General features: G+C 39.5%; 2 protein-coding genes across 8 annotated transcripts in view; one reads left to right on the forward strand and one right to left on the reverse strand.

Annotated features, from left to right (window-relative positions):
- Positions 1 to 5,846, forward strand: part of si:ch211-186j3.6 (neural-cadherin) — a 203,913-nt gene extending 198,067 nt beyond the window's left edge. Inside the window, exons 32-33 of the mRNA XM_056750824.1 lie at positions 1,939 to 2,093; positions 3,172 to 5,846. Coding sequence (XP_056606802.1) covers positions 1,939 to 2,093; positions 3,172 to 3,714 — 698 coding nt within the window. The 3' untranslated portion in view covers positions 3,715 to 5,846. The remainder of the gene's footprint in view (positions 1 to 1,938; positions 2,094 to 3,171) is intronic.
- Positions 5,847 to 6,129: 283 nt separating this feature from the next.
- The window catches only part of dpy19l3 (dpy-19 like C-mannosyltransferase 3), a 31,643-nt gene continuing 10,375 nt past the window's right edge, over positions 6,130 to 27,397 (reverse strand). For 6 of the 7 annotated variants that reach the window (XM_056748496.1, XM_056748505.1, XM_056748520.1 and 3 more), the window contains 12 exons: positions 26,615 to 26,749; positions 26,397 to 26,528; positions 25,430 to 25,531; positions 25,182 to 25,255; positions 24,748 to 24,906; positions 24,048 to 24,170; positions 23,552 to 23,663; positions 22,912 to 22,968; positions 22,521 to 22,603; positions 13,183 to 13,315; positions 9,874 to 10,032; positions 6,130 to 8,630 (listed from right to left, as the gene is read on the reverse strand). In XM_056748496.1, coding sequence (XP_056604474.1) covers positions 8,442 to 8,630; positions 9,874 to 10,032; positions 13,183 to 13,315; positions 22,521 to 22,603; positions 22,912 to 22,968; positions 23,552 to 23,663; positions 24,048 to 24,170; positions 24,748 to 24,906; positions 25,182 to 25,255; positions 25,430 to 25,531; positions 26,397 to 26,528; positions 26,615 to 26,749 — 1,458 coding nt within the window. In that variant the 3' untranslated portion in view covers positions 6,130 to 8,441. Of the gene's footprint in view, positions 8,631 to 9,873; positions 10,033 to 13,182; positions 13,316 to 22,520; positions 22,969 to 23,551; positions 23,664 to 24,047; positions 24,171 to 24,747; positions 24,907 to 25,181; positions 25,256 to 25,429; positions 25,532 to 26,396; positions 26,529 to 26,614; positions 26,750 to 27,397 lie in introns of those variants that run through there. The other variant, XM_056748538.1, reaches the window with a different exon arrangement.

Consider the following 27,397-nt stretch of genomic DNA (forward strand, 5'->3'; position numbering starts at 1 on the left):
CCTGAGAGGGGTCTGAGAGGGCAGATGGGAGGGTCATGTGATCGATGAAGCAGGCATCCACCAGACAGAAGCCTTATCTGAAATCAGATGAAGAAGCGCTTCGCTCACACAAGCTGCATTCAGAAATCACTCTGAAGTCCACATTTGGAGATGGAAGTGGAGTCGGAGCACACAGCTACTTATTTTTAAGGTCCGATGATCAATATGGCTTTTTTGAGATCGAAATGGCAAGGAACGACAGCTAAATTATATACATTTTGGTCTAATTTCATGAAGTGCCAGGTCGGGTGGACAGTTTAATAATGGACTCTTAATCAAACATGTGAGAACAAAATTTCAGTCTGCGTTTTCCACTTATTTCTCAAAACGTTCTGTATATCACATTTTTTTCTCCCAAGTGACATCTCAGTTGGACAGACACACTCCATATGGTTTTCTGCACATCTTGTCATTTCCTTTCACAAAGCTTGACAAAACACACCAGAGCTGCATTGCAACACATGCCATATGTCAGAACTTCATGGTATTTCACAAACGGTCCTCCGTCACCAAAAAACTCTTGTCTGTTTGCAAATTGCATCAGGTTTATGTTACAAACAGTTTCAGCTCGGAGAAAGGGCACATTTGAGTCAGAAGACTCTCCGCCCTCACATTTGGAATCAGCTCATTGCACTGATCGGAGAACAAAAACAGCTAAAAATGTCTATTCGCTCCGAGCATCTGCCTTTCTTCGGTGGCAACATGGCGTGACGAATCTTTAAAGAGAGCAGATATTTGACGCTCAGTTGTGTGCTGTACGGTCACCGGCGAGATTGCGGATTGGATGTGTGTGTGTCATTCTGTTAGAAGATGTCAGTGTGTAATTGTGCATCAGAGCTTTTGGTTAAGTACACAAATCCTTCAGATGAATCTAAAAGCAGTTATCAAGCACTATTCTGAAACCTTGTGGGCGCAACGCTTATCTCTACCTGTCTCTGCCACATGTCTGTTTCCCATGTCTGTGCAAACAGGCCTTTTTTGTAAAGGTTTGACCTTAAACATTTGAAACCGACGTGGCAAAGCACACACTTTATCCCTACTGAATTAATGAATTGAAAGCAATAGAATGGAGAAAATAGAATCTCTCAAAGGGCTAAACATTAGGAAATGAGAAGAGACCGAAAAACCACAAATAACAACCCACAAAGCAGAGGTTAAATGGAGAAGATATCTAAATAAAAACATCTTATGTAGGGAGACCGAGGGATAGATAGAATGGAGTGCTGGCAGATTGAAGTGTATTGGGCATTCGATAGCAAGATAATATACTCTAAAGGTCAGAGTGGTGCCAAACAGGATTGATTCAGCGAGCTATACTTGACACAAGCCCCACCGTTCAATAAAATAATGTATTTGTGGCAAATCAGGGCCATCTCTAGCAAGTCATCACGCTGATATCGAAACTGAGAGCTGGAGAAACATTACCAGAGGGATGCTCCGGGCAATGTGCTTTCATTCCTTAAGTAAAGCTCACTTAAAAGTAGTTCACCCTGTTCTGCGATCAGTTTCGGTGGTCTTGTAAATTGTAGTAGTGTGGAGGTTTTCAAAGTCTTAGACTGTGGGGTACAACTCTGACAGAAAGCACACAACGGTGCTGTAAGTCTGTAAACTTGTAAGTCTGATAAACGCTGGCGGGGGGATTAAATCCATCAAAATCTGTTTTAACCTATTATATTACGTATAATGATCCAGGCCAGCGGTAAACAGAATTTTACTGCCCGTACATATGGGCATGAAAATATATATTGCATTATTTTGCATTACAGATATTTCCCCTATTTTGTAAGGGATGTCCTGATATGCTCTCCACAGACGCCGTGATGCAGGACTGGCAAAAGTCTCCAGTGAAACTTGATCGTTGCTAAAAGTTATTTTAAACTACTTCCTGTGTGTTCACAGTGCTGCTGTTGGGAATTTTCCTGTACACTCGCTGGCGGAGCTATAAAGGGTTGAAGGAGGGGGTGTATCACGTTTCTGCTCACCATGACGGCTGGGAGGACATCCGAGAGAATGTGCTCAACTACGACGAGGAGGGCGGCGGAGAGGAAGACCAGGTGAGTGCATGACTACTTCAAAACCCACCCTAAAATTGATTCTAAAAAGATCCATCCAAGCATGCAACACAGGTCAAAGAATGTGTGACCGTCTCAGAAGTTTCGCAATGACAGATGCTCAAAGTAATAGGACGACTTGCTACAGGTTGGCATGACACCCCGTTGCGAAGAGGCGCCTGTGTCAGTTTCTCTCTGTTACAACCTCTTACATAAAAAAATGCCCTGTGATGTTGATGACAAGTGGCTTCACTGAGCACAGAGAGCTCGAAGAAAGCCTGACAACTTCTCAAAGAACATCTCGAGACGCGACTTCTCCCAACAAAACCGAACGAGAACGGCGACACACAAGAGGCGTAGGGTGTTTGATATACTGGCTGTTGCTGTGATGTGAAGCACGTGGGTGTGGATGTGTTGCAGGATCTCTCATACTCATATCTGCTGTGTGGAAAATCCTGTTACATGATTATCAGATGTATAGTGGTGCTCTGATCCTCTCCATCTGATGAGGCTTTATACATCTCTCATCATGTAATCAATTACTCCCACAACCATGACACCCACGCACCTCTCTCTCTCTCTTCCTTCTCTCAATTTTGTTTTTTTCTTCCCCTGAGTGCCACACCGAGGGGAATCTGCCTCGGTGGAATAGGATTAATGTTGATGTTCAATGGGAGAAGGGGCTTTTGGGATTGGAGTCATGTTTTGTGTTGCGTTGACTGAGGTTGTAATGCCTCTTCACCGCGTCTGTCAGGATTCTTCCTCTCAGGTGCAGGCAGACGCATACAAAGGTGCTAATCAGAACACACGGTTATAACAGCCCCAATCCGGATTAAAGCCATTAACAGTTGAGGGAATATTAAATAACGTGATGAAAAACTATAGCCAAGCTGCTTATTTTGTCTGCGACTTCTGTCTTCTTAGTCCAGGATCAATGGTTACTGTTTTTTGTGACAGACGCTGCTGTTGTTATTACGCCACCAGCATTACGATCCCCCGATGTAACGGCACCTAATACAATGCTAATGATCTTGTTATTTGTCACCATTGCCTACGTCTCATTCTCGTCCCTCTCTTTCAGAATGCATACGACATGGCAGAACTCCAAAAGTCTTTGCAGCCCAGTCCAGCCCAGTCGGTGCACTACAGCCGTTCCAGAGCCATTCACCACCACCCACCTTCCCAGCAGCAGCAACACTTCTGCCAGCCTGACCCTCCCTCCAGAGTGGGCACCGGCAACACCGCCTCCTCCTCCATCTCCTCCAGCACCACCACCGTTCGCCGGGACGTGCCCCCCTCCCGGTCGCCGGCTCAAGGCCAGACAGCAAATACCAGCCGAGCGGCTCAGCTGGCCCGCAAGAGCCTGTCCTTCTCCAGCCAGGATCTGGCCCGCTACCTATGTGAAATTATCCGTGATGCCGACCAGCATCCAGAGACGGCGCCCTTTGACTCCCTTCAGGTCTTCTCCACAGAGGGGGGAGGCTCGCTGGCCGGGTCGCTGAGTTCCTTCAGCTCCGCTGGGCTGGAAGAGGGAACAGCGGGTCACGAGTGTCTGAAAGAGTGGGGGCCGCGCTTCGAGAAGCTGAAAGCCCTATATGAGCGGGCGGAGGGCAGCGACCTTTGAGGAAGAGTTCCTGCAGTCGGAGGGGAGGAGGGAGTCCATTACAGACATTTCGAGAGAACCAGAGGGATGTTACTTATTGTGAAAGCGCCTGCTTTTTGGCTTTCTCTGGTTGCGATACTTTATACGAAAGGCTCCCCCTGCGTACCGAGCCAGATGACATCTGGGACGCTCAATGAGCAGCAAATTGGAAGTGCCAATCCAAGAAACGAGGCGTGGTCGTGGCAATTTCTAAACCCAGCATGGGATTCTTTATTACAGTGACTTGCGGCTGACAATGATTTCAGCGAAACCATTCGTTGTCTTTGTGACTGACAGTGGGCGAAATGCCTCGGACGTGCTTCGCTCTGAACTTTGCTGATATCCGGCTCTATATGTCTGTATGGTCCGTGTGTTCTTAAATAAAGGAAAGATGGAAAGAAAAAATAAAGCGACGTGACCGGGAGGCTTTTTCTCCCTGCCGTCATTGGCCGGTTTGTGAAATCAGTTTGCTGCTTGTTTTGTCAGAGTGGCCAATTGTGTTCATCAATCATCACTTCACACTCGGTAGGGTTGATTTTTTTGTTGCTCAACCCTCTGCATAAAATCTATTCTCTTGGAAGCGAGGATGAAAGAGGCCGTCTGTGGGGGAAAAGACTGAAGATGTGTGGGAAACACTGAAGAAAATGAAACGGAATCCAGCCTCATTGTTTGGCATTTTAAGAGACGTTCCTTGGGAATACAAATTGTGTCCTATCTATCCAGTCTAAAAGGAGTGAAGGAACAGCTGGAATACAAATGTGTCTTAAGGTGGAAGAGGCTGGGGGACAAGGTTGAGCGCCTGACATGAGGACGGAAGTTTTCTGTGGTTGAAAACTATAAAACTATTGGCTCTTGTACTTTACTGAGCGGCAGCAGTCCAACAGATTTAGGGACATCCAATGAGATAAATGAAAGAATGTGTGTGTTGTTCTATGTGATGGACTCAAACGTGATATTGAGTGCTGTGGGAGATAAAGCTTACCGCTCTGCAATGAGCTTATGTGGTGGGTGGGAGTTTCACTCCAGTTTGCTTCTTTTCAAAAGTATCATGTTATTAACCAAACCATCTTACCCTACCGTATCGTTATTTCTCCTCCCACTATAAATAACCCAGAATACTCATACACATTGCATTATTCACCACTGCGGTGTAGACGGGCCTCTGCACCAGGTGAGTTGAGACCAAAAGAGATGTGCGGCTTGTCGCGCTATGGGAGAGCGTGCGGGTGGTTGCAGACCCCAACGGGTACCGGGATTCTGAAGGCGTGCGGTGAGCTGCATGGGGTAAAGAGAAGGCAAGAAAAGCTTCTACGTGCCGCTTGCCACTACGAATGGAATAACTAAAAGTCATGTAGCCTCTCCCCCCATGAAGCCTCAAATGCCAACCTTGAATTTTATGCATTTTCAGGCAATGTTTCTTGCCTTCCTTTTATCGTTTTCTTTTATTTATTTATGTTTTTTTTTAAGTGTGAATGCCGTATGTGGAGCATGACAGGCTGGCTGTGGAGAGTGAAGAGTAGGAGTGTGTAAAAAGACATCAGAGTGCTAATCCTAATGTGAACTGATTGTTCACTGTCATGCTGTGAACCAAAGGATCATGGGAGTTGGAAAACTGGACGGAGAAGTCGTCACTCGTATTACGGATCTCAAAAGTGCCAATTTTTCCGAAGGCAGCAACAAGAGTATAAAAAAGATTTTCAAGGTAAAGATAGAGCTGTAGCTGAGAGTGCAATGCTCGCTATTTTAGGTTAGACGCCAATGGTATTGGAATCATCCTTGTAAGGGCATTGGAGAGGATACAATATGAGAATGTTCTTGAAAGAAAAACAATGGGCTTTGTCTGTGAATCACAGAATTTCTTATCTCACAAGACCAATTCCTCTTTGATTTTAAACCGAGGCCACCTGTTTATTTGTGTGGTGAACATCCAGTATTATATTTTGTGAAACAATGTTTTTACCTCATTTGTGCATATCAAAGACGACAAGTAATTGCTTTTTGAAAAGATATAAAGGGATCTAATGCTATTTCTGTTTAAGCTTGTTTTTTTTCACGCATTGTTTAAACTTTTTGTTGTAACTTGCCATTTTGTATTTGCATTCTTAAAACGGCTCTTTCCGCTCTCTTTTCCTTTCTCAATAAATGGAGTTCTTCTTTAATGGCTACAGTGATGCTTTAACGTTACTGTGCAGTTACATATTCAAAGAAAGACAGCTTTTTAATTTCATCTGTAAAAATATTGTCTCTTGATGAGTTAATGGGTTTTTTAAACTAATCTGTAATTAGCTGACGCTAATTTAGAACATAAAACGAGAGGAGGCTAAAAACTTTGACCTCTGGTTATAAAAATCCCTTTGTGATTTGAGTTCACATTAATTGTAAATGGTTGTTGCAGTATCCAACATACAAATCGTTTTTTATTACAAATGGAAACCAGACACAGAACGTACACATGGCAATTAATGAACACATTTAACTAGAATTCATTTGCACGAATACCACAGTAACAAACTAGTGCGACATAACACTGAACGAGCATACCGAAACCTTACAGTTAAACAATGTCTATTAAAGTCATAACGCTTCATGCTGAGGAACAAATGTTGTGACAGAGACACTGTGCAAAGCCAAGAGTTAAATATAAACAGCTTGACAGGTAATGTAACAATAGCTGTTACAACATATTATAATACAATCACAGAATGTCATCAAGCCCTCTACAGTTTTCAGATCTATAAAAATCTATAAAAATCTATAAAGCAATGTGAAATTGTTTTGCACAACCCAGAGCACCTCTGTACAAAGATATCAGCCAACATCCAGAAAAAAGGGAATTAGAAAAAAGAAAAGATCAAAGCTAGGTACATTTCAGTAGAGATTGAAGCCGCTCCGAAGGTCTTTTGAATGGGTGACTCTTTAGTCCAACAGCTCAATGACAGTGTTTTCGTTCAACAGAGCTATTTGAAAATGGCAAGGCACTTTCATGCTGCATACTACAGGCCTGTCGATTCTTTGAAGATGTTTTAATAGACGTTTTACCCTGGGCTAAGCACTCAAAATCTCCATTTAACTCTACACTCAATATGATTAGACAAAGCAAAACTGGAATGCATGTCTAATCTTTGCAGCTCTGGTTTTTATCCCGTTCATCTAGAATTTCTGTCTAAATTATTACATCTCTAACCCCTAATTCTTTAGGGGTTAAGTGACCTCCGCACTACACACCTAAAACACATAAGTAATATGTATTATAAATCACAGCAAAAACAAAAAAAACGTGTTCAACTGTTATTCCTCTACTACAACATGTGGCAGGCGCATGATTTATAATCCAACGCTAATAATGAGATCGATCAGAATATTCCACAGTGATATGACAATTTCTTCCAACAATAAAGATTAATGGTAATTTCGTATCACCCTTAAGTAAGGTTGCTTCTCCAGATTCTTCACCGTTCGAGGGATCAAAAGCAGCAGTTTCGGTTTACGCATGGACGTGTGCACCTGTGTTCTCATTAAAAGCAGCCAGACAGCCGGCTGTAGTGCTGAATTTGAAAACTTTGTTGACACGGGCCAACGGTTTGGCAGATGCAACGACAACACTGCCATAGACCTAAATTACCCCAAACGGCTCTTGTGAATTCCAATTACTAACAACCATTTTTCCCCATCTCCATTTCTTCACTTCATTGGTTTGGGAATGTGAGAGGAATGCGGTTGTGTGAGCAGTTGTTTTTATTATTTTTGTATATCCTGTGCATTCTGTATTATAAAGGTAAACGAGGAGGACATGGGGCTGTGAGCTTCAAAATAAAAATGAAATGTAAATTTCTCCTACGTCATAATATAGTTCAGCGTGAGACATTAAAGTAGCGATTCATTTATAATCTTCCACTCCAGTGGGCTGTTAACTGCTGCAACCAGATAATTAACTTAATGAATTGAACTTGAAAACCAGATCCGTCTGTTCGTAAACAAATCGTTTAGACTGCTTTTGTAAATCAACTAATCCATTGAAAAGAGTTTGTGTGTGAAGTAGCAACGTCTTGACCAACAAAATACAGAAAATGTTCAGTTGAACACAAAAGAAAGATATTTGGAAGAACGTTAGCAACTGGGGCACCCTTGAATATCCATTTAAATGGTTGTCAAAGGTTCCCCAGAACTGTTTGTTTGCCCAAGCTCTTCAAAATGTTCAACAAAACAAAAAACATACAATTATTATTTCTACTATGGTGGTCAATGGTGCCCCAGAAATCTCATTTGATAACATTATTCCAAATATCTTTTTGTGTGTTCGAAAGGGCGAGCAATTCATGACAGAATTTTCATTTTTGGGTGAACTATCCCTTTAAATGAAATTCACACTGTGTTCACTGAAGTCATACAAGTAAGTGACATATGTTATTATTGAGTGACCTGTCCTACTGAATGTTTGTGTGAGAGAGAGAGTGCGACAGAGTGTGAACAAAAGAGATTTCCCTCCACTCTTTCCATGTTAAACTCCTGTTGCGGCAGACTGGCTCAGAACATGATTCACGCAAACAAACACGCACACAAACACGCACCAAATCACTGAGCGTGCGCTGGCTCAATCAAGCATCTCTTGTGCACACTACAAACACACCTGCTAGCATCACACACCCATTGAACATTCCAGATGGGCCGTTCGGTCAGTTGGGCGTCAGCTCTGCAAGATCGAGTTTGAGCTACCGGCCACTCTCGGCCTTCTTTTTCTTCTTGGCTTTCTTGAGCTTGTACACGTGAAAGGTCTTGTTTTTGAACACGCGCGTGAAGAGGGCAGAATACGGAGGCACGTCTGTCTTAATGGCCTCACAAAACCGAGGGTGAGATGCTGGGACGAGATCCGGGTCGTTTTCACCAGAACCATCCATTATCTGTAACACAAACACACACGGGTGTAAATTATGACAGCTTTCTATGACGCACTATATTTTAAAAGACAGAGGAGACCTTTAGAAGCGCAGAGAGCGTCTCAGAGCAAAACTTTGCTTTTAAAAAGCATTCCACTTTCTTTCCAATCTTAATTGTGCCAGGGGTTTTTAAACATTTACTTTGATGAATATTCCCAAATTAACAGTAAGGCCTTCAAATGCTGTTGTGGGATCATTTGAGAGCCCTGAGATAGACAGAATCGGGACCCATGAGATACATCAGTGCAAAATAAAAACGGAAATCGCACACAGAATTGCTTCCTGGGCCATCAGTAGTGCACGGTGCTTTTTTGGTAATTCTGTCTACAGTCAACAACCATAAAAAACATAAATATTTAGGATGAGAGACGTGGTTGAAATGTGACTTATTTAAAAATAACCTATTCACACAGAACAAGTTACGGGACTGAATCGCAGACAAAGACTGCTGGAGGCTGCCTGAAGGTATCTGACAACATCAAAGAGGAAGGCAGAAAGGTTTTTTCAATGCCTGGAAAAAATACGGATCAGAGGAGCCAGGGAGACAAACCTCTATGAGCCCTTTCAGAGACATGGCAAACACCCTATGTATGAGTGACAACCGCTGACAAACTAGTTTTTATTTTTACAGGAATGCGGTGGAGATGATTTTTATACTGCGTGTGTAAAGATACACCAACATCGGTTCGAAATTTTAGTTTTTCAGGTCTTCTGTACAATAGCAATCAGCTCCAGAAGAACAATCAAACCGAAAGCTTGATTAGACTGCATGCGGGATGGATGTCGGGACTCGTGCTGGAAAAAGCAAACAATGGAGATGCAATTCGGAGATATTGAGAACGGTGGTATTTAATGACGCTGTGGGTGAGTGAGAACGAAATGATGTGACAAAAAGAAAAATACAAGTATCAACTGCACACAAAGTTGTTACAGCCATTATAACGTGAGAAAAGAGAACACCTCCGAGAGCCAAAGAGATTTGAAGAAAAAGACAAAAAGGGAGTCATCAACATCGTGAGTTCTGTCTTACTGAAATAATACTTGTCTATTGCCACATCAAGAATTCAGTAGAGGGCAAAGTTGTTTGTTTGAGCTGCTCTGAAAAAGTCACAAGTTCCTTCTGCGAAAGAAACTTTCTGATATGGTTCATATAAATGGACCAAGTGTGATCTGTGGCTGTGAACTGGAGAGGCAGCATGTGACCTACATGTCCGTTTGCCAGGTCGAGCAGGTCCCTCAGCCTACAGCCTCGGCTGTGCCTGCGCTCGTAGCAGATGCTGTCTTCCAGCACGATGTAGTCGGCTCCAACTGAACTGAGAACTTTATGAACCTCTTCAGCAGACTGACGGGCATAGATCTGATATACCTGCAGGGAACAAAGAGAGAGAGTGAGATAGAGTAGATATTGGTTGCTCGAACATGGTGGTTAAATATCTGCTTGTAACCCAAAGGTTGCAGGATCAAAATATTGAAACAGGCCATTTGAAAGTTATTGAACTCTCGAGGCAGCTAGTGATGTACCATTTAAACATTGTTTAAACAAATATGTTATGACTGATAATGTACAAACAGTGTAATTATCCATTATTCATAACTTGGAACAAGCATATTATGATGTGAAGAAAAAGGAATACAAAAACGTACATTTAGCAAACTTCAGCACATCTGTACCCTACAACAAGTCAGTGCCTTTACATATTTACATATCGCTGCTTGAAACCTCGTATCTCCATATTTCGTGATTTTTTCTGCCATAATCCATTACAATTAGTCACGCTTTATGTTTGTCACCTTGTTTTGCAAATATTTCACTAATAAAAAGTGCTGGTCAACAAAGTATTTAATCATTAAAAAGTACAGTGTTGTTTCTATTTCCTGAAAAATATTAAACTTGGACATTGAGGTTTTGGAAGGACAGCGATTATATATTTCACACTCTTAAAAATAAGTGTGCCTAAAAGGTTTCTTACAGTAATGCCATCGAAGAACGATTTTTTGTTCCACAAAGAACCATGCACTAAAAGGTCCTTTAAAGAACCATCTCTTTCTTACCTTTTATCGCCCTACCGCTACCATAATTAAAAGGAATAAATCCATAAACAAAGAAAGATTCAGCATATGTTAAAGTTTCTTTATGGAACCATTAAGACAAACAAGATTATTCTATGGTGCCGTTAAGCATCTTTATTTTTAAGAGTAAAATTCCAAGGAAAGATTGCGCTATTCTTCTCTGATAAGAGACAACCACATCATGAGCACCAAAAGCCTTTCAGTCTACAGTATACAGGGTGACGTACAGGGGTCATTTGGCCCGAATTCTTGTTTTTCTGTGTCTTTGCTGTGTTTTAAGTTTCCCAATGTATTAGACACGTAAAGTTGCAAAAATTAAAGTGTTGGAATAAAAAAGATGCATTCTATCTAAAAGCGAAAGCTCACCAGACCTGTCTGAAATGCCTCATGTAACCAAACCCCCACACGTCAGTTCGTGGTATGATTTGACTAAGACCGCCCAAATGTATACGCAAGTAAGGTGGGTGACCTGTCAGTACAATTGCAGTACAGAACCTTATGTTCCAAATACTGTATGAGACATTTCTGTCACATACTTGCATCGATCAACCTTTGAAAAAAATCTGTGCGTTTCAGAGAGGCAGGAAAAAGAGGAGATACAAACATGCACGTGTGTAAAATACACCATTTTTTAACCTAAGATCGTGTATAGACATTGCATTACACCTAAAACAAACAATAATATTCCTTTTAGCCCTGTCATATGACCCCTTTAAATTTTGCATTATTTCCAAGATTGCCCATTTTCTTTAAAATGAAAAAGTTTTTGTGAAAAAATGTCTGTTATAGTTTGTGGGGGAGTCATGCTGCGTTCAAGATGTCCCAGACCCCGGATTTAGAATATTTCCCACCTTAAACCTGAAAAAATTCTGTATTTATAATATAAAAAGTATTTCTAGCAATTAAAAGAGTTCCAGAAATTATTTCCGAGTTGAGGTGAGAATTATCATAAACCCCCCTTACGAATATTTAACTACAGTTAAAACAAAAAAAAAAACGTGGTTACTGTAGTAAAACAATGGTTAGCACAAAATACCCAAGGATTTGAAAATCATGTTTTTTGTAAAAAACATAGTAAATGATGGTTACTGTAGTAAAAACATGGTTTTGCCCCAAGTAATCAATGCACCGAAAAAAACACGGATACTACACTTGTACCACAAAATAAACATAGTTAATTTTTGTAAGTAGAGTTGACTTAAACGCAGCAGTAGAGCCACACAAATGTTTTGAAAAGTGTGGATCGTGGGGACTCTTATAGTTACACACTGGCTTAGCAGTGGGTTAATTATTCAGACATTAATTAAAAAAAAAACACCAGTGGGAATCTCAGTGCAGTGTGTACTAACCACAGTCTTTCTGTTCAGATCAATTCACATCAATTCTCTGAAAAAACAAGGAAATGTAGAGCAGAAGTTTTGTCTTCCACCAGCTCTTCACCCCCTTATTTCCTCCACGCCCAATCTTTGGAATTTCATGATACTCTCATCTGACTTAGCCGGCTCACTTTTTCAATGAACTTCTGCATTCTGTCACCCAGACTCAAGCACAAAACTGAACCTCTGCCACAGTCAAATGGCCAAATAAAGCCTTCGTATGATAAAACAGAAGAAATCATGTCACTGCTTCCTCCAACAGATAGGAGAGAGAAATAAAACCATCAGAATTCTACCTCAATATAAATGGGGATTTGAGTGTGTGTCCATTAAACTCTTTAATGAGGATTTTATTACAGATAACCTCCTTCCCCATTTAGTTTATTTACCAGTACATTAAAGTCACGCCACATATAACATCAAGGGCATAGAATTATATAATTTTGTAAAAGATGCCCACTGATGAGTGAACTTCCAACCACCCCTATAAAAACCATAATGAATTCAATTACACCACACGTGCCATTAAGAAAGAGGATTTATGACCTATTTAATCATGGTCCATTTGTAATCTCATTAAGAATATGACCAGATTTTTTGACTTCAATGTAGTTTTTTCTTGCTTTAGAAGTGTTTGTTTTTAGTGCTAATTGTTAGTTTGTTTATAACGGATTTATTGGTCTGCTTCATTTACATAATTAGCCATGATTGCAAAATAATAAGAAAGCTTTCGCACTAAATTCTAGTTTTAAGACACTAGACATTGTTGCAAAGTCAGCTTTCCGAAGTAACCCGCTATTGATCATGTATATATTCTATGTAAATTAAATGAATCGCATGTATATTTGTGACTCTTGCACAACCATCAGCCAATACCACATTGATTACTGCTTGTGTCTTAAAAAACCTTCTCGCCAGACTCCTGTTTTGGCCAACTAAACCACCAACTAAACAAAAGCATATCCACACAAGCAAAGCATTTGTTGTCCCGGGAGAGCTGCTTGGCCTGGAGATAGTAAAACTTGGATTGAATTTGCTTTCAAGCGAGCATGCCGAGTAGAGACTCCTACCTCTCTGGTCCTCTCCCTCAGCGCCTGGTCTTCATAGTGTGGGTGGTTTGTCAATACCCTTCCTGTACACAGCTTAATCCCCGCCAACAGCTGCATACTGCCGGCAAACACTGCCCGATTTGGCGTCTTCAATCTTTCGAGAAAAAAAAACATAAGAGGGCTGGCTGTCACATTCACTTTTCGAGTCTCGCTTACATTTTAGAACAGGGAATGGCATGAGAAGCCTGGATGTTTAGTGCCGACATGTTTGAACGAAAAATTGTGGGGAAAGCCGAAACTGTAGACAGTTATTTCCAGGGGAGAATGCGAAATGGCTCATTGAGGAGGGAAGCGACCATTTGTACTCTCATCACTGAATGGGAAAGCAGAAGATTTAAAGCCTGCCGCGGGTTTAAACGGCTGTCTTGTGTCAATGTCTTGCGTGTTTTTATATATGTGCATGGCATGAAGGAAGTGCTGAAGCAAGGTGCTATTTGATTTGCCTGATGGAAGTGTGAGAGCCCATCTGTTTATCAAAACATAACCTTTCAAATTCAGCATCTCACATTCCAAACATACTCCTGAACATTTGCATTTACACCCGAGAGGAACATCACATATGTGCTTCCTTGTCAACATATTCAGTTTATTTCCTTCTTTATTTGAAGGGATAGTCCACCGAAAATGAAAATTCTGTCATGAATTACACCCCCATAGATGTTCCAAACCTGTATAAATGTCTTTGTTCGGTTCAACACAAAGAAAGGTTTTTGGAGAAATGTAAGCAACTGACAGCTCTGGGGCAACATTAACTTACTACCACAGAAGGAAAAGTTAAAATGGTAGTCAAAGGTGCCCCAGAACTATTTGTTTTCCTAAATTCCTCAAATGTCTTCTTTTGTGTTTAACAGAATAAAACAAAAATCAAAAAATTGTTTTACTATGGAAGATAAAGGTGCCCCAGAAATGTCAGTTGGTGACATTCTTCCAAATACCTTTCTTTGTGTTCAACCGAAAGAAGAAATGTATACAGGGTTGAAACAACTTGAGGGATTATTAAATAACCGTCTCATTGCAGTTATCTGACGTAAACGCAATTATTTCAGATAAGCGCAATTATTGTAAATCCTTAGAAAACAAGGGTGATCCGCAGCATTTTACACCCATCATCCTTGATCACATTTACGTTCGAATAACATTTCTTCATCATTTGAGTCGTATCAGATTTTTATTTTTTGTGTTTATGAGTTTTATTAAAGTGATTCCAAATGTGCTGCATCTACACAGCGAGATGACATCATCCTCAAATTTCAGTTCATTTCTGTTAAGGTCACATATTGCTAGCTATTTACAGAATTGTCAAAGCCTTTAAACAGATAATTAATCGCCATAATCAAATTAATTTAGTAGACAATCGTCAGCCAAATTTCATAACAGGCTTAGACAGAATTTTCAAACGAACGAAGTAAATACTGCAGAACAGTCGTCATCCTCCAAGGTCGAAAGAAGCTGTTTGTTGGTGTCTGTTCTCATGAAGGTGACACACAACACGACGATTTCATCTCTGTCCAAACTAGAATGCGTTTGATTAAAGATGGCTGTATAGCTGCTGGATGAAATGTTTCATTACAGAGGTGGTCATGGAGGGTCAGCCATGAACACAGACCCTCGCAGGAGAACCTTGCTCCAAGCTCAAGATGAGTTCAATAACTTATGTCCAGTCACTAGGTGCAACACACAATCCAAAATTGACTCCCCTTCGGCCCGGAGGGGCTAAAATAACACATGATTGGATCTCTGTCACTGTCCACCTCACGCAGACTCGAAACAACACAAACAGGGACAGAACTAACTAAGACACTGATGAAGCAGCAAAGGAGAGGAAATGGCTCAAATTCAAGTTGGCAAAGAATGTGGAAGTATCAGACATCTGATGATAAGCTATGAAGAGAGGCCAGCGATCACAGTACACATTGCACCATACACATGCATACATATGTATATATATATATATATATATAAAATATATATCTCCCTCTCACTCTCTCTCTCTCTCTCTGATGTACAGGGGCTTTTAAACACCCACAAAGCTGATTAAGTTATCCAATCCCCTGTTTCAGTCTAACAAAGTATTCTCCACTGCTGGACTTATCATGTTATCAATGTTAAAAAGGAAATAAATGTAATTAAGTTCCAGCGTCATAAGGTATCACGTCAGTCTACAAGCTATTCTTTTCTCGTAATATTGTGACGATTCCAATCTCAAATCTTTAAAGATTTAACTGCTTAAATTCATCAGTATCTGTGTCCTGTTCTTTGTGACTTTTTTATCTTAAACTCCAGTTAGCCTTGTCTACAAAACACAACAGCATCATTTCTATTAACCAAAGATTTTCGGAGCAGACAGACCTTTGACCTCCCTCACAGTGAATCATATTCTGCTCTTAAGGGTTCCCCAGTAATTACTCCATATTGACAAGAGTCTGCATCAGCCTCCAGCAGATTTACATTTAATTTCTGATTTATATTCTCTTATGCAAATGTCAGCTTGTGTTAGCTTGTACCCTGCTTACATTATAAAAATTGATTAATGTCATTAACATTCCAAAGAGAGACGAAAACGCCGTGGCCTGCTGAAGCCTCAGACGTATGACCATGTCATAGATCTCCAGAGACTGAAATGCTTTTAGCATTCACTGAGCTAAATTCAACTTTAGATTGATGCTGATTTATCAATGTTGATAAATCAGCCCTTGTCGGAAGGTTGTTGTTTGTCAGGCGCTCAGCCATTTCGAAGGAAGATATTTATGATATCTGGACATGTCATCCGTGTGTCTTGAGATATCTCAGTTCTATTAGTCATTGAGTCAGTGCATCTGTTTCAGAACATCAGTGTTGACAAAAAGTTACTTAGTTCCACTAAGACTGACAATTCTGTCATCACTTACACCCTCATGTTGTCTTTCTATGGAGCAATGATGTGGGTTGAAGCTTTCAAGCTCAAAAACGAAAGTACCTAAAGTACCATTCAAGTACCATGGATGATACAATTCAGACCCTCGCATGTCTTATGAACCCATACTGTACCTTTGATGTCACTGATTATTCACTGAAACTCTAGACTTTGATCCATGCGTTCATGAAAGTTCATGAGAGAAGTCTGAATTATTTGAGTCAATCCTTTTCAATGTTTCATTTAAAAGGAAGTGGCAGTGATATGGCTTCATGACAGTCCGTGAGGAATGTAGCCGGTCATGTTTAATTTTCTTTTAAAGAACTTTAATGGTGCTTTTTTGTATGTTTTTTTAAGCTTAGTGAGCTATACCGTCACCACATGTAGCACATATCTAACTGTGTAAATGATCACAGGCATCAGTGTCTGCTGTCAGTCCGGGTGAGAATGATGAGCGCTCTTCTTTAGTTCCTGTAGAACGCTAGGTTCCTCACAACAGTCATTTATCATAGGGTGATGAGTTTGACACATGAATAGGATTGTTTGTCAGCATAAATTTAAAGAACATCTATTAGCTCGTAAACGACATGTGTCATGACAATCAGTCAACACATGGATGACTGATTGAGGCAGGTGAAGAACAAAAAAAAGATAATTTTAGAAGTAAACACTAAATGTTTAACACTAGATGTTGACAGGATACTTCACACTCGTGTGTGTTGCTGCTGTTGGATGACAAAATGTTATTAACTAATATAAATATTTCGCTGAGAAATATCCCTTTCAATTTATTTGCGATCAACAATTCATATGTTCAATTTACATCTCTATGCATTTGGCTTAGAGAGAGAAAGAGAGAGAGAGAGAGAGAGAGAGAATTGAGTAAAATTAACTAATCAATTGATTTTCACCAAAGCAAATTGATTTGAGTAAAATGAACTTAAAGGAGTCCCTTGATTTTAAAGAGATGTATTTTGGGAGCAGTTTGATACGAAGCCACTGAAATGTTTTAAATGAGCACTAAGTCATATTATTATGAGTGATTGTCTATAATCTCACCCCTGATGAATACAGCTCACAAATCCCTCTCAGGTGATCCACACACAATGTAGGGTATAGACTGTCAGTTAGAGTATGATGGAAAACAAGTCAGATTTGACAAGTTTGCTCGAAGTGTGGGCCATGTCCTGGATGTTTTGTGAAAGCGCTGCGAGTGTCTTGAAAAACTAACGGGGATTGGTGATTTGCTTAGAAGACAAAGAAATATTATTACGCATAAACTTTAGTTTAAAAATTATTCAAAGATAGAAAATTTCAAATTAATATGTTTATAAAAGTACTGATAACATTGATCACAGAATAATACTTAAACAGTGTCAGGGAGGGCCTGAATTAGATTTCAGGAAGAAAAGTATTTTGGGACAAGCGAACCTGTTTGTGACTCAGCCAAATGTTTTTAGATTAGCAATAATTCAAATGATTATGTGTCTGGAAGTTCCTGTTAGACTTCACGACAACTATCAAAAGTGGAAATTTATGCAGAATAGAAAATAAGCTATTTTGGTGAAACAAGAAAAACGACAAGTGCTAAATGGTGTCAGCGAACCATCCATTTGCCGAAGAGGAGTGCATTTTGGGGTGTTTGTTAATTCTGCAAGAGTTCAAACTAAGCAAACATCTCCAAGCAGAGCTATCAGCCATGTTAGTTTGATATCTCCACCGAGACGTCTCTCGCAACATCTCCACCGAGACGTCTCCGACAGCAGCAAAAAGCCACTAATTTGATCAAATTAGACTGGAAAAAGAAGGAAAGTGGAGTGACAATTAGTGTGGAAGAGGAAAGGGACGACGTTGGCAACACGACGAAAGAAAGAAGGAAAGGAATCGGAAAAAAAAACAGAAACCAGCAGGAGGAAAATGTGTCTTTGTTCAGATGGGAAACACAAATCACTTGTGCTTGGAGAGGCAGTGAAAGTTTTTTCTTCAGAGAAAACAATGGACTAATTTATCTTCATTATTTCAAAACAAGGCAACATTCAGAAATAACTCCTTTATGGAGGCCGTAACAAAAGGATGCGCAGTAGAAAACTACAAAACAAAAGAGGGACAATTAATTACATGGCAGGGAGACGTTCAAGATGATAAGACTGCCTGTGATGACAGAACCTCAGAACTACAACAAAGAACGTGCTTCCATCTACAGGACAGATGCAGTCTGATTGAAAGGCCACGGATCAGTCACAAAGAGAAGCCATAAACACATGACACCCACCACACAGTGCTTCCTCAACTGATTCGCAGAGATGGTGTAGACTTCTTGGTTAGAAAATGAGAATGGCTTTCACGTGGGAGGTTTGGGCTATGAACTTAACGGTCAATGACTAGTTTCATTTGACTAGTTAAAGGAAGAGGCTAGTTCACCCAAAATAAAAAAATCGCTTGATTTAATTTTTAAATAATAATTCATGTTAGTTCATGATGCATTAACTGATGTTAACAGTGACAATGTTTGAATTGTTTTGTATTAGTAAATGCAGAAATTAACATGAACTAAGATTAATAAATGCTGTAGAAGTGTCGTTCATTGTCAGTTTATGTTAGCTAATGCATTAATTAATTGTTAACAAATAGCACCTTATTGTGAAGTGTTACAGTTTTTAATTAAAAAAACCTGTCAATTCATATACATGTACAGTGCTTAACACATTTATTAGACCATCTACTTGTCATAATAAAGAAAAAAAACACATGTGATGTAGGAATACGTCAAGCTTGTGGTTTGAGATGGAGCACTGCTTGAGATTCAACTATTTAAAAATCTGGAATCTGAGGGTGCCAAAAAATATACATTTTGTGAAAATCGCCTTTAAAGTTGTCCGTCAGAGGAGTTGTAGCAGGTTGTTGCTAAGAAACAGGTTTGTTTTAATGCTCTCTATTGGCTTATCGCTGTAATGATGTTGTGGAGAGTAGATGAACCCGAAAGCAGAAATTCTAAGCTTTACAAAGATACCAAACTTAGGTAATGCCAAAAAAAGCGGGCAGCAGCGAGTGAAATTTGTAGGTGTGTTTCCAGACATTTTTTTTCGCAATTTTGCTGCATTGTCTCACAAATATTAAGTGTTGATATATTTACAGTAGGAAATTTACATCACATCTTCATGGAATATTATCTTTACTTAATATCCCATTGTGTTTTTGCGTAAAAGAAAAATAGAGTGCTACTTATGACTAGTTTTGTGGTGCAGGGTCACAAAGTCTGTATTCACGTGTTTATTCTCAAATTTGATCTGGAACATTCAACTTCTCTCAGAAATCAGAAATGAATCAAGCATAACATTCAACCGTTAAAAATAATTTTTCTATTAAGGACTGCAATTACATAACTTCAACTGTTCATCTGAATAAAAAAAATAATGCTATACTATTTTTTTCTGCTTTTCTTGTAAAACTTTAAATCTGGAAATTCATGGATAAAAAGCTCTAGTTTAAGAAATACTACACTGACTAAAGAGCTTACACATACTGGTGGAATAACTCATATAAAAACATAAAAATTATTTCGGTCATCACCAGTACTGTTGTTTTAGGGCAGCTGTGGTACAAACCTTACATTGGGTGGTAGTCTAATAAATTTGTTTAGCACCAAATGTCACCAAAATGTGTTAATAAGCGCCTTCTGAAGCAAAACAATGTGTGTGAAAGAAAATTATTAATATTTACAGCAGTTTTTGTGAAATTTAATCCAAAACTTGAACATCAGATTGCTGAATTAAAATTAAAATCTCATTGCTTTAACACATTTTGTGACTAAATAATACATCATAACTAATCACAGCATGAAGTTATGTCACCATATTTGGGTTTTGCTCAATATGCTCAAAATATGAACAGTTTTCTATAATTTTGCTTATTACTTTATGTATACAAAGCGATGGATTTTCTTAAAAAATAATGTCAGCTGAGTTCAGCTAAAGAAAGGAAGTCATTTATCCGGGCAAATGAGGCATGAGGGTGAGATGTAAATTTTTTGGGCGAACTGTTTCTTTATAGCACAAACCACCCGTGTGAACTCCATCAGATGTCTGACTGTGACAGAATGGCACATGCTCTTGGTTTGAGCGTGTGTGATACATTCTCTCTTTTTAAAAGAATTCCCAGGCTTGTTCTGAAACCCAGCAAGGTGCCAACACAGGCAGTATTAGGCATCCTAGGTATGCTGCTGACGCAAAAGCTCCTTTAAAAGATAAAAGCGTGATTCTTCTAGCTTCTAAGACTCCATCTTACATAACTTATGTTTCTGACCAATTTTGGCCTGTAATTTCTATACGTTCTTTCTCTGCCACAAAAAAAAACAGTTCCAGAAGAGACCAAGGCATCAAACCTGTGTGTTCTTCACTATTTGTGTGACACACAAATCAGGTTCCAGATAGACGAAGGCAACAAACCAGTGTGTGCTTCACTATTTGTGCTTAATTTTTGCAACAAAAAGTAAACAAAAAAGTAAATCCTACTAGTTATATTTAAACGACAGCTGCCTATGTCAGCAATGGACACCATGGCAGCTCAGGGTTTGAAACCTGTCAATCTACCCTATATAGCCGTCTTATTAAAAATAAAAAATAAACTTTCACCTACTCGCTACAAAATCATACATAGCTTCTAGTTTGTTTCTTTCAGCTCAAGTTAGATCCGGAGATTGCTTGACAGCTGTACTTTCACACAGTTCTAGTCATTCGCTCTCCCTCTCCACATTCTGCCACAGTATGTGGTATATTATTCAGTAAGTTCCAATCATGGTTAGACAAGGCCGATACTGCCTCTCTTCTCGGTACACTTGTCATGCCCACCCTCTCTCTCTCTCTGGTAATCTACATATAAAACAGTGGCAGAAGCAGGCACACATCGAAGTGTGAAGTGATCTGCTTAACTCTTTCATCTGATGGTTAATTAGCGCATGGAAGCGGCTTAATGCCACACCGCCAGCCAAGGGAACTTAAACACTAATCCCTGACATAAATCTCATTTTCTTCAGTGAGAGATCACCTGTGTCATTGCATTCCAAACCAAAAGTCTTTCTCACACCCTCACAGAGCCGCATAAACTCAGGAGTGGGCAAGACAACTCTGAGCGAGGCTTATTTTTTTCCGCGGTTGAAGTGAGACTGAGGGCATTGAAAAAAACTCTCTGTTGTCAACCCCTGGAATCACTCCAGCACCTAATGTCTTATTCATGACGAACATCTCGAGCAGGCCCACTTCCAGAAACTGGTACCTGCTGCCTTACTTCGGCATATCTGATGGAATGAATTGAGCAATCACTGCAGCTTTGTATTTATGTCCTTCTGAGATTGCAGAGAAGAGAGTAAAAGAAAGTGGAAAAGAGATTTCTTCATCAGTCTGATCCAAGGGTTGGCAACCTTTTTGACATGAAGTACCATAAACAACCACAAAAACTATATTTATAAGTACCATCAAAGTTTAAAGTCACCTAACAGAAATGTTTCTCATGATCTGAAGGTATGTGCTTGCTAAAAAATGTGTAAACTAAAATATAATTGTGCCATTTATGAAACATTTTCTTTATTACAAAACAAACATTTTATTTCAGTTTTTTAAATGACTTGGACTGAAAAAGAAAAAGGTAAAGATCATAAGTAAACCTTAGAGTGGCTACATTACCTGCTAAAATATATTTGAAAAAAAATTACATTTGTGTCAATCAATATTTTACTCTTAATTACCATTATTAAATAAAAAGTGACCCAAATTTTTTAAATGCTATTATATAGGCTTCTATGTATACGCACACTCACAAAGCTATTGCTACATACTCTTTCCCAGGACACACCGAACAAGAACACATTATGCAAATCGCCACCTCATTGTTTTTGTTTTTACTGTTTAGCGTATAATTTGCTTGAGGTTATCATGTTTGTTGTTCCCTTTGAATTATGTGTCATGTGGTGTTAACTTCGAGTGCATCTCTTCTTAATGATGTGATTTTGAATGTCACCATCATTGTGTCGCGCATGTGGAATGTTAAGGACCGTGTAGGCTTGCCTTGCAAATCTCCATGCGTTATTATATGCGTGTTGCAAGATGTCATTCCCTCATTATGCAGAGATCCTCATTTCAGAATGTTGCTTGCGGACACATCTCCTCGTTTATGCAAAGTATTATTGTGAAAGCCAAATGCAGAACAACTACACTGCCTTGCCGTTTGCAGCATAATTGACTGTGCATGATGACTAAGGATGAGATTTACATCATTTCTAAAATAAACTATTAAATAAAATGTAATATTAATTTCCCTCCTTCTCAATGATTGCCTCCTCTGCTTAAATTTGCCGACCTCTGATTGTTGTTCTGTAGCGTGCAGGTGGGAGAGAATATTACAGCTGTTTTACCTTATCCACTCCATTAGCTCCACAGTGTCTGGGTCGTAAAACTCTCTGAGCTCAGAAACCTCCTCCCTCAGTCTGGGCCAAAACTGTCAAGAGTGAGACGAGAGAGTGAGACGCAGCCATCTGACTACTGGAATGGACATGACTCACAATAATGATCAACAAAAAGTCCAATAAACACTAACATGAAGGCGTGCACAAACAGATATCTGATATCACCGCTACGTTAACAGGAAAAAATATGCATGGTATGATAAAATCTCCCAAATATCACACACAGTGGGATGCGAATTCTGTTTGGATTTGTGCGTGACTGTTTGTGAAGAACTGCCACCCAGGCAGCTTGGCAAAATACGCAAATAGGTACAAGAAAGTGTAGTTGCAGATGTCTTACCTTGTAATAAAGGAATGCGAGAATTACAATTGGAACAGAGTACCTGATCAGTCTCATCTGCGTAAAAAGAGATAACATAAAAAGCTAAATAACAACACATTGCAAATAATAGGATGCAATTTTTGCTTTTCTGGGTCTGTGACTACACTGCCACCTAGTGGGAAAACACAATTTCAGCTGTGTTAACATGAGCACACTAATGTAGATGAAAAAGGCCATGCCTGACTGAAACTCAATATCCATTTATAAAATTGAGCATTATTGCTTTCGCATAACACTTGCACAGTGAGGAGTGCCATCCATCATTGTTTTGTGGTCTTCTATAATTATGTATTGGATTCTCTTTCAGTTATACACACTCATGTCTCTTGTTATGACTTATTATTGAGTATACTGTGTGTGGGTGTGTGTGTAGGTACTGGTTTGGCTATAGACGTCTCGAGGGTCAAATTTATGATATCACAAATGCAGATGGAAAGATAAGAAAATCAAAAATAACATTTGAAGTGGTTCTCACTATATTTGAAAGGCTCATAACTTGGCCAAATCTAATAATGTCACTTGGTGTAGGGTTTAGTAAATGTCATCGTTTTCTATGAAAGCCACTATATAGCTTCTTAGTGCGTGTAAAATTTCTCACCGTGGTTTTGGTGTTGCAATGAAGGACTCTCAGATACAACGTCCAAACCTCTTTACCACACACCCCAAAGGCAGCAAATGCACACATGTGGCCAGTCCACAAATATTTCATTCTGCCAGAAACAAAAAATAAATTGAGAAATAGTACGTTCTTATGTTATCATGCAGTTCAGATAACAATTCACAGGATTAAATAACATTTATTTTCAACTCTATTACAATTCAGAAGTGATTTCACCATATTCTGCCATAATTCCTCCGTCATTCAAATTTTGACAGGACTGATGACTTGGGATATGGTTTAAAAAGATGAAGGAGATGCCAATTCAGAAGCGACGTGGATGACAAGAAATGAGACGGATGACAGTGAAATTGAAACGCGTAAAAACGGCAGCAACGGGAACGCAATTAAAGACAGAATGTGATGGAAACGAAGAGCAAAATATCCACACGGAGGAAGAGGGATACATGGAAGGAGCACAACTCAACTTGTTTACCTCATGGTTGAAAAGGCAAGCAGGCCAAAGAAAATGGTGTGCAATAAATTGTAAGCGACGTCTGGCCTCATCCTAAAGGTCTTTTCCTCGGTCTCCCAGCTCATTTGGCCTGAACCACTCGAGCTGGAATGAAGGATTGGAAATAAAAAAATTGGGAAAAAAGACATCCATGAATAAAACATAAAGGGGAGCCAAGATCACTGACGCTATTCTGAGATTTTTTTTAATGCAAAGAAAGGTTAATGGTCTGATTAGTGTGTGTGTGTGTATGCGCGTGCGTGTGTGTGTGTGCGGTCCCCCTCTGGGTGTTTGTGGAGCCCTGTAATTCTGATAAGAGAAATGAAAGGAAAACAAAAGAAAAGGACCACAGCAGCCCTAAAGCATCAGCTAATCTGCTTTGAACTAAACATAATACATATTCAGAATTTCTAATCAGAAAAATATATCTAAAGTCCAATTATTATGTATTGAGACTAATAACTCAAATTATAAATCGTATTAAAAACTGTAACATCAAGGCGCTCATGAAACTATGTTCATTGCTCTAGCGGTCATTTCTCATCCCGTTCTAATTACAAAAAGAACATTATGAGTATATTTAGCACTACATTCTACTCAATTTCCAGAAACACACAGCTTTGCCTTGTTAGACTGTAAAATACAGCACTGCAAATAAGTATTTTTTCCAAAGAAAAAGTACCTGAGATTAGACAGAGCCACCAGCAGAAAGAGAATGAAGAGCGCACTGAGGGTGCACAGATACGGATACAACATAACTGTGCCAGCCAAGCGCTCGAATGTATCCAATGGCAACAAGCCAAAGGCTTCCTCACACAAATAGAGACTGGCATCAAAGTCTCTGAAAAAGAGAGAGAGCGTGAAGCGAAAGAGTAAATACATTATACAGATTATTGGGAGCAACAATTCATCTGATCGGCTGAAATTGCTCCAAATATATCTAGTGGATGATCAGATTACATGGCGTGCCAGATGGTATTTTTCCACCAGAGCGGGATCCGTTTAATCACAGAGGATTAATGGCTTGCTCGAGTCTCAATGTGGATCTTACTTCACAATAAGGCCTTTGACTCACGATAAAGGCTTAAATCCAGGGTGAGATGAAACTCTGCTCACCTAGTAGCCCCAAAGCCAAGCTTGACCTTTATGAACTTAAAGATGTGCTCGTCCGACTTCAGCTGAAGTATTCTCTGTCAATTAAGATGGAGAGAGTGAAGGACAAGGTCATTCATATATGTGGGAAGGTAGTAAGAAAGAGAATGAGAATGGAAGGAAAAGCTAATGTCTCTGAAGGACCATCTAGAGCGGTTCAATCGCATCATTTATGACAAGGCAGAAGATGAAGAACAAGATTCACGGCTCACCTTGGCTGAATAATTGATGAGGAAAGTTAATGTGAAGACTAGGAGTGTGTGAAGAGACAGCTTTCCAATTCGAGTAACAAAGCCACCGGTTTTAAGCCCGGTCTGAAAGCCATACAAAGTAGGTATTAATAAAAAAACCACATCAATGTTCAGGCGTGGATTTCCCGAAACCTTCGTATCACTATGTTGTTCTTAAGAATATATCGCTACCACTCTTAAGGTATAATTTAAGAATGACGTAGCGTTAAGAAGGTTTCGGTAAAAGGCCAGCCCTGAAAGTTTTTGACAGGGCTTCAAAAGTCAACGTGATGACAGGGAAACAAAAGTGATGCGTCATATAATCACAGTTATACGGTGTCTATTTTGGGGCTTTTCTTTGTGTCCTAAAAACAAATCACTTCACTTGGCGGCCATCTTGGCAACCCCACTATGCAGCACTTTACACTCTAGGCAATGCAAAGACATGTCCCGTCTACTTGAATTATGGAAGACCAAAATCTACTATCTTGTTGCCAAGATGTTTGAGTAATAAATGTCAAATCCGCTTTAAAACCGGACAGCAAGTGTATCATAAATTCTGTTTCTTCAGCATAAATCACACAGTGATTCCACCCAGTTTAGATTGAAGAAACAGATGATGCTTGTATCAAAAACACAATTGGCTCTTTTATCTGAAAGGCAGAATTTATATTCCTACGGGAGCCATATTGAGCACTGCTAGCGGTCCATCTTTCAAAATCATCTGTGAAAGAGCAGATTCACATAAGCAACTTCCAGAAAAACAACTGCTGAATGTTGTTCTAACATAGAATGGAACAATTTAATTATATATTTGTACGTTCTGAAAAAGTGATGCAAATAATTTTCTTAATTTCAGATTTCTTCATCAAGTCTATCCATGTCATCATCAAAATAAATGAAAATGGACTTCTATTATCTGTGAAGTACTTTGGAAGTGCACACTGACCTGAAAGTGTCTGATGAAGAGAGCGGACACAATGAAGCTGAGCACCAGAGAGCCCAGAATCATAGAATTACAGAACTGCATCAACCACACTGATAACAGACTCAACACCTGTATCAGGTACAGATTCATCGCCTACAGAGATAGAACATACAATATCCAACCTAACTCCAACTTCAAATACGTAAGATCTACAGTGTGATTGCGTGTCTATGTGTTACCTGCTCCGCTGTGAAGAAGTCCAGGCAGTCCAGAGTAAATATAATAAGGGCCTGCACCAGCAGGATAAACTGATTGAACTGCCATGTCAAACAGAAGCAGAAGGTTGCGACGAACACCAGCCACAGCACCAACGTCTGCGGTCGAGAACACACACATGTTATTCAATGCCTACTGTCCAGACACCCAAACATTGAAAAACATTCAAGGTTTCTTTCCACAGAATGAGATTTTTCCAGTGAAGAACTATATGTCAGTAAAGCTATTATACTCTACTGAGAACACATACTGAGCAAGAACAAATATGTGCTCAGCAGAGTAAATATTTCATACGTACACTGGCAATTGCTAACCACTGTTTCATATTTCATAAAAGTTTAACTAACAGCAGCAAACAGTGATAAATGTTTCTCAAACTTTACTGTCACATTCTCCTTACTCTCAACAGTTTTCACAAGGCATTTGTCCGTGTTTTGCAAAGTTTGTGATCAAGAAAGATGAAATCAACTTATTTCAAAGGACTTTATTTTGAGAGTTACTAAAAGCTGAATCATCCCATTCTTGAACAGAAAAAAAACACCAAATACAAATTTGGCTGTGCCCAAGTTTGTTTTTCTTTGAGCATCCCGACCAAATAGAGCCAAAGCAAATAGAGTGTGGGTATCAGATTTTTTCTGATCCAAACAACATTTATTCATAATTATTTTCGAATCTTTTATTTTCTAATAATTGTACACTTGAGCGTCATGTTTTTTAAAGGTATAGTCCCCCCAAAATGAAAATGC

This window comes from Triplophysa dalaica, chromosome 1 (assembly GCF_015846415.1).
Source record: "Triplophysa dalaica isolate WHDGS20190420 chromosome 1, ASM1584641v1, whole genome shotgun sequence".
NCBI lineage: Eukaryota > Metazoa > Chordata > Actinopteri > Cypriniformes > Nemacheilidae > Triplophysa > Triplophysa dalaica.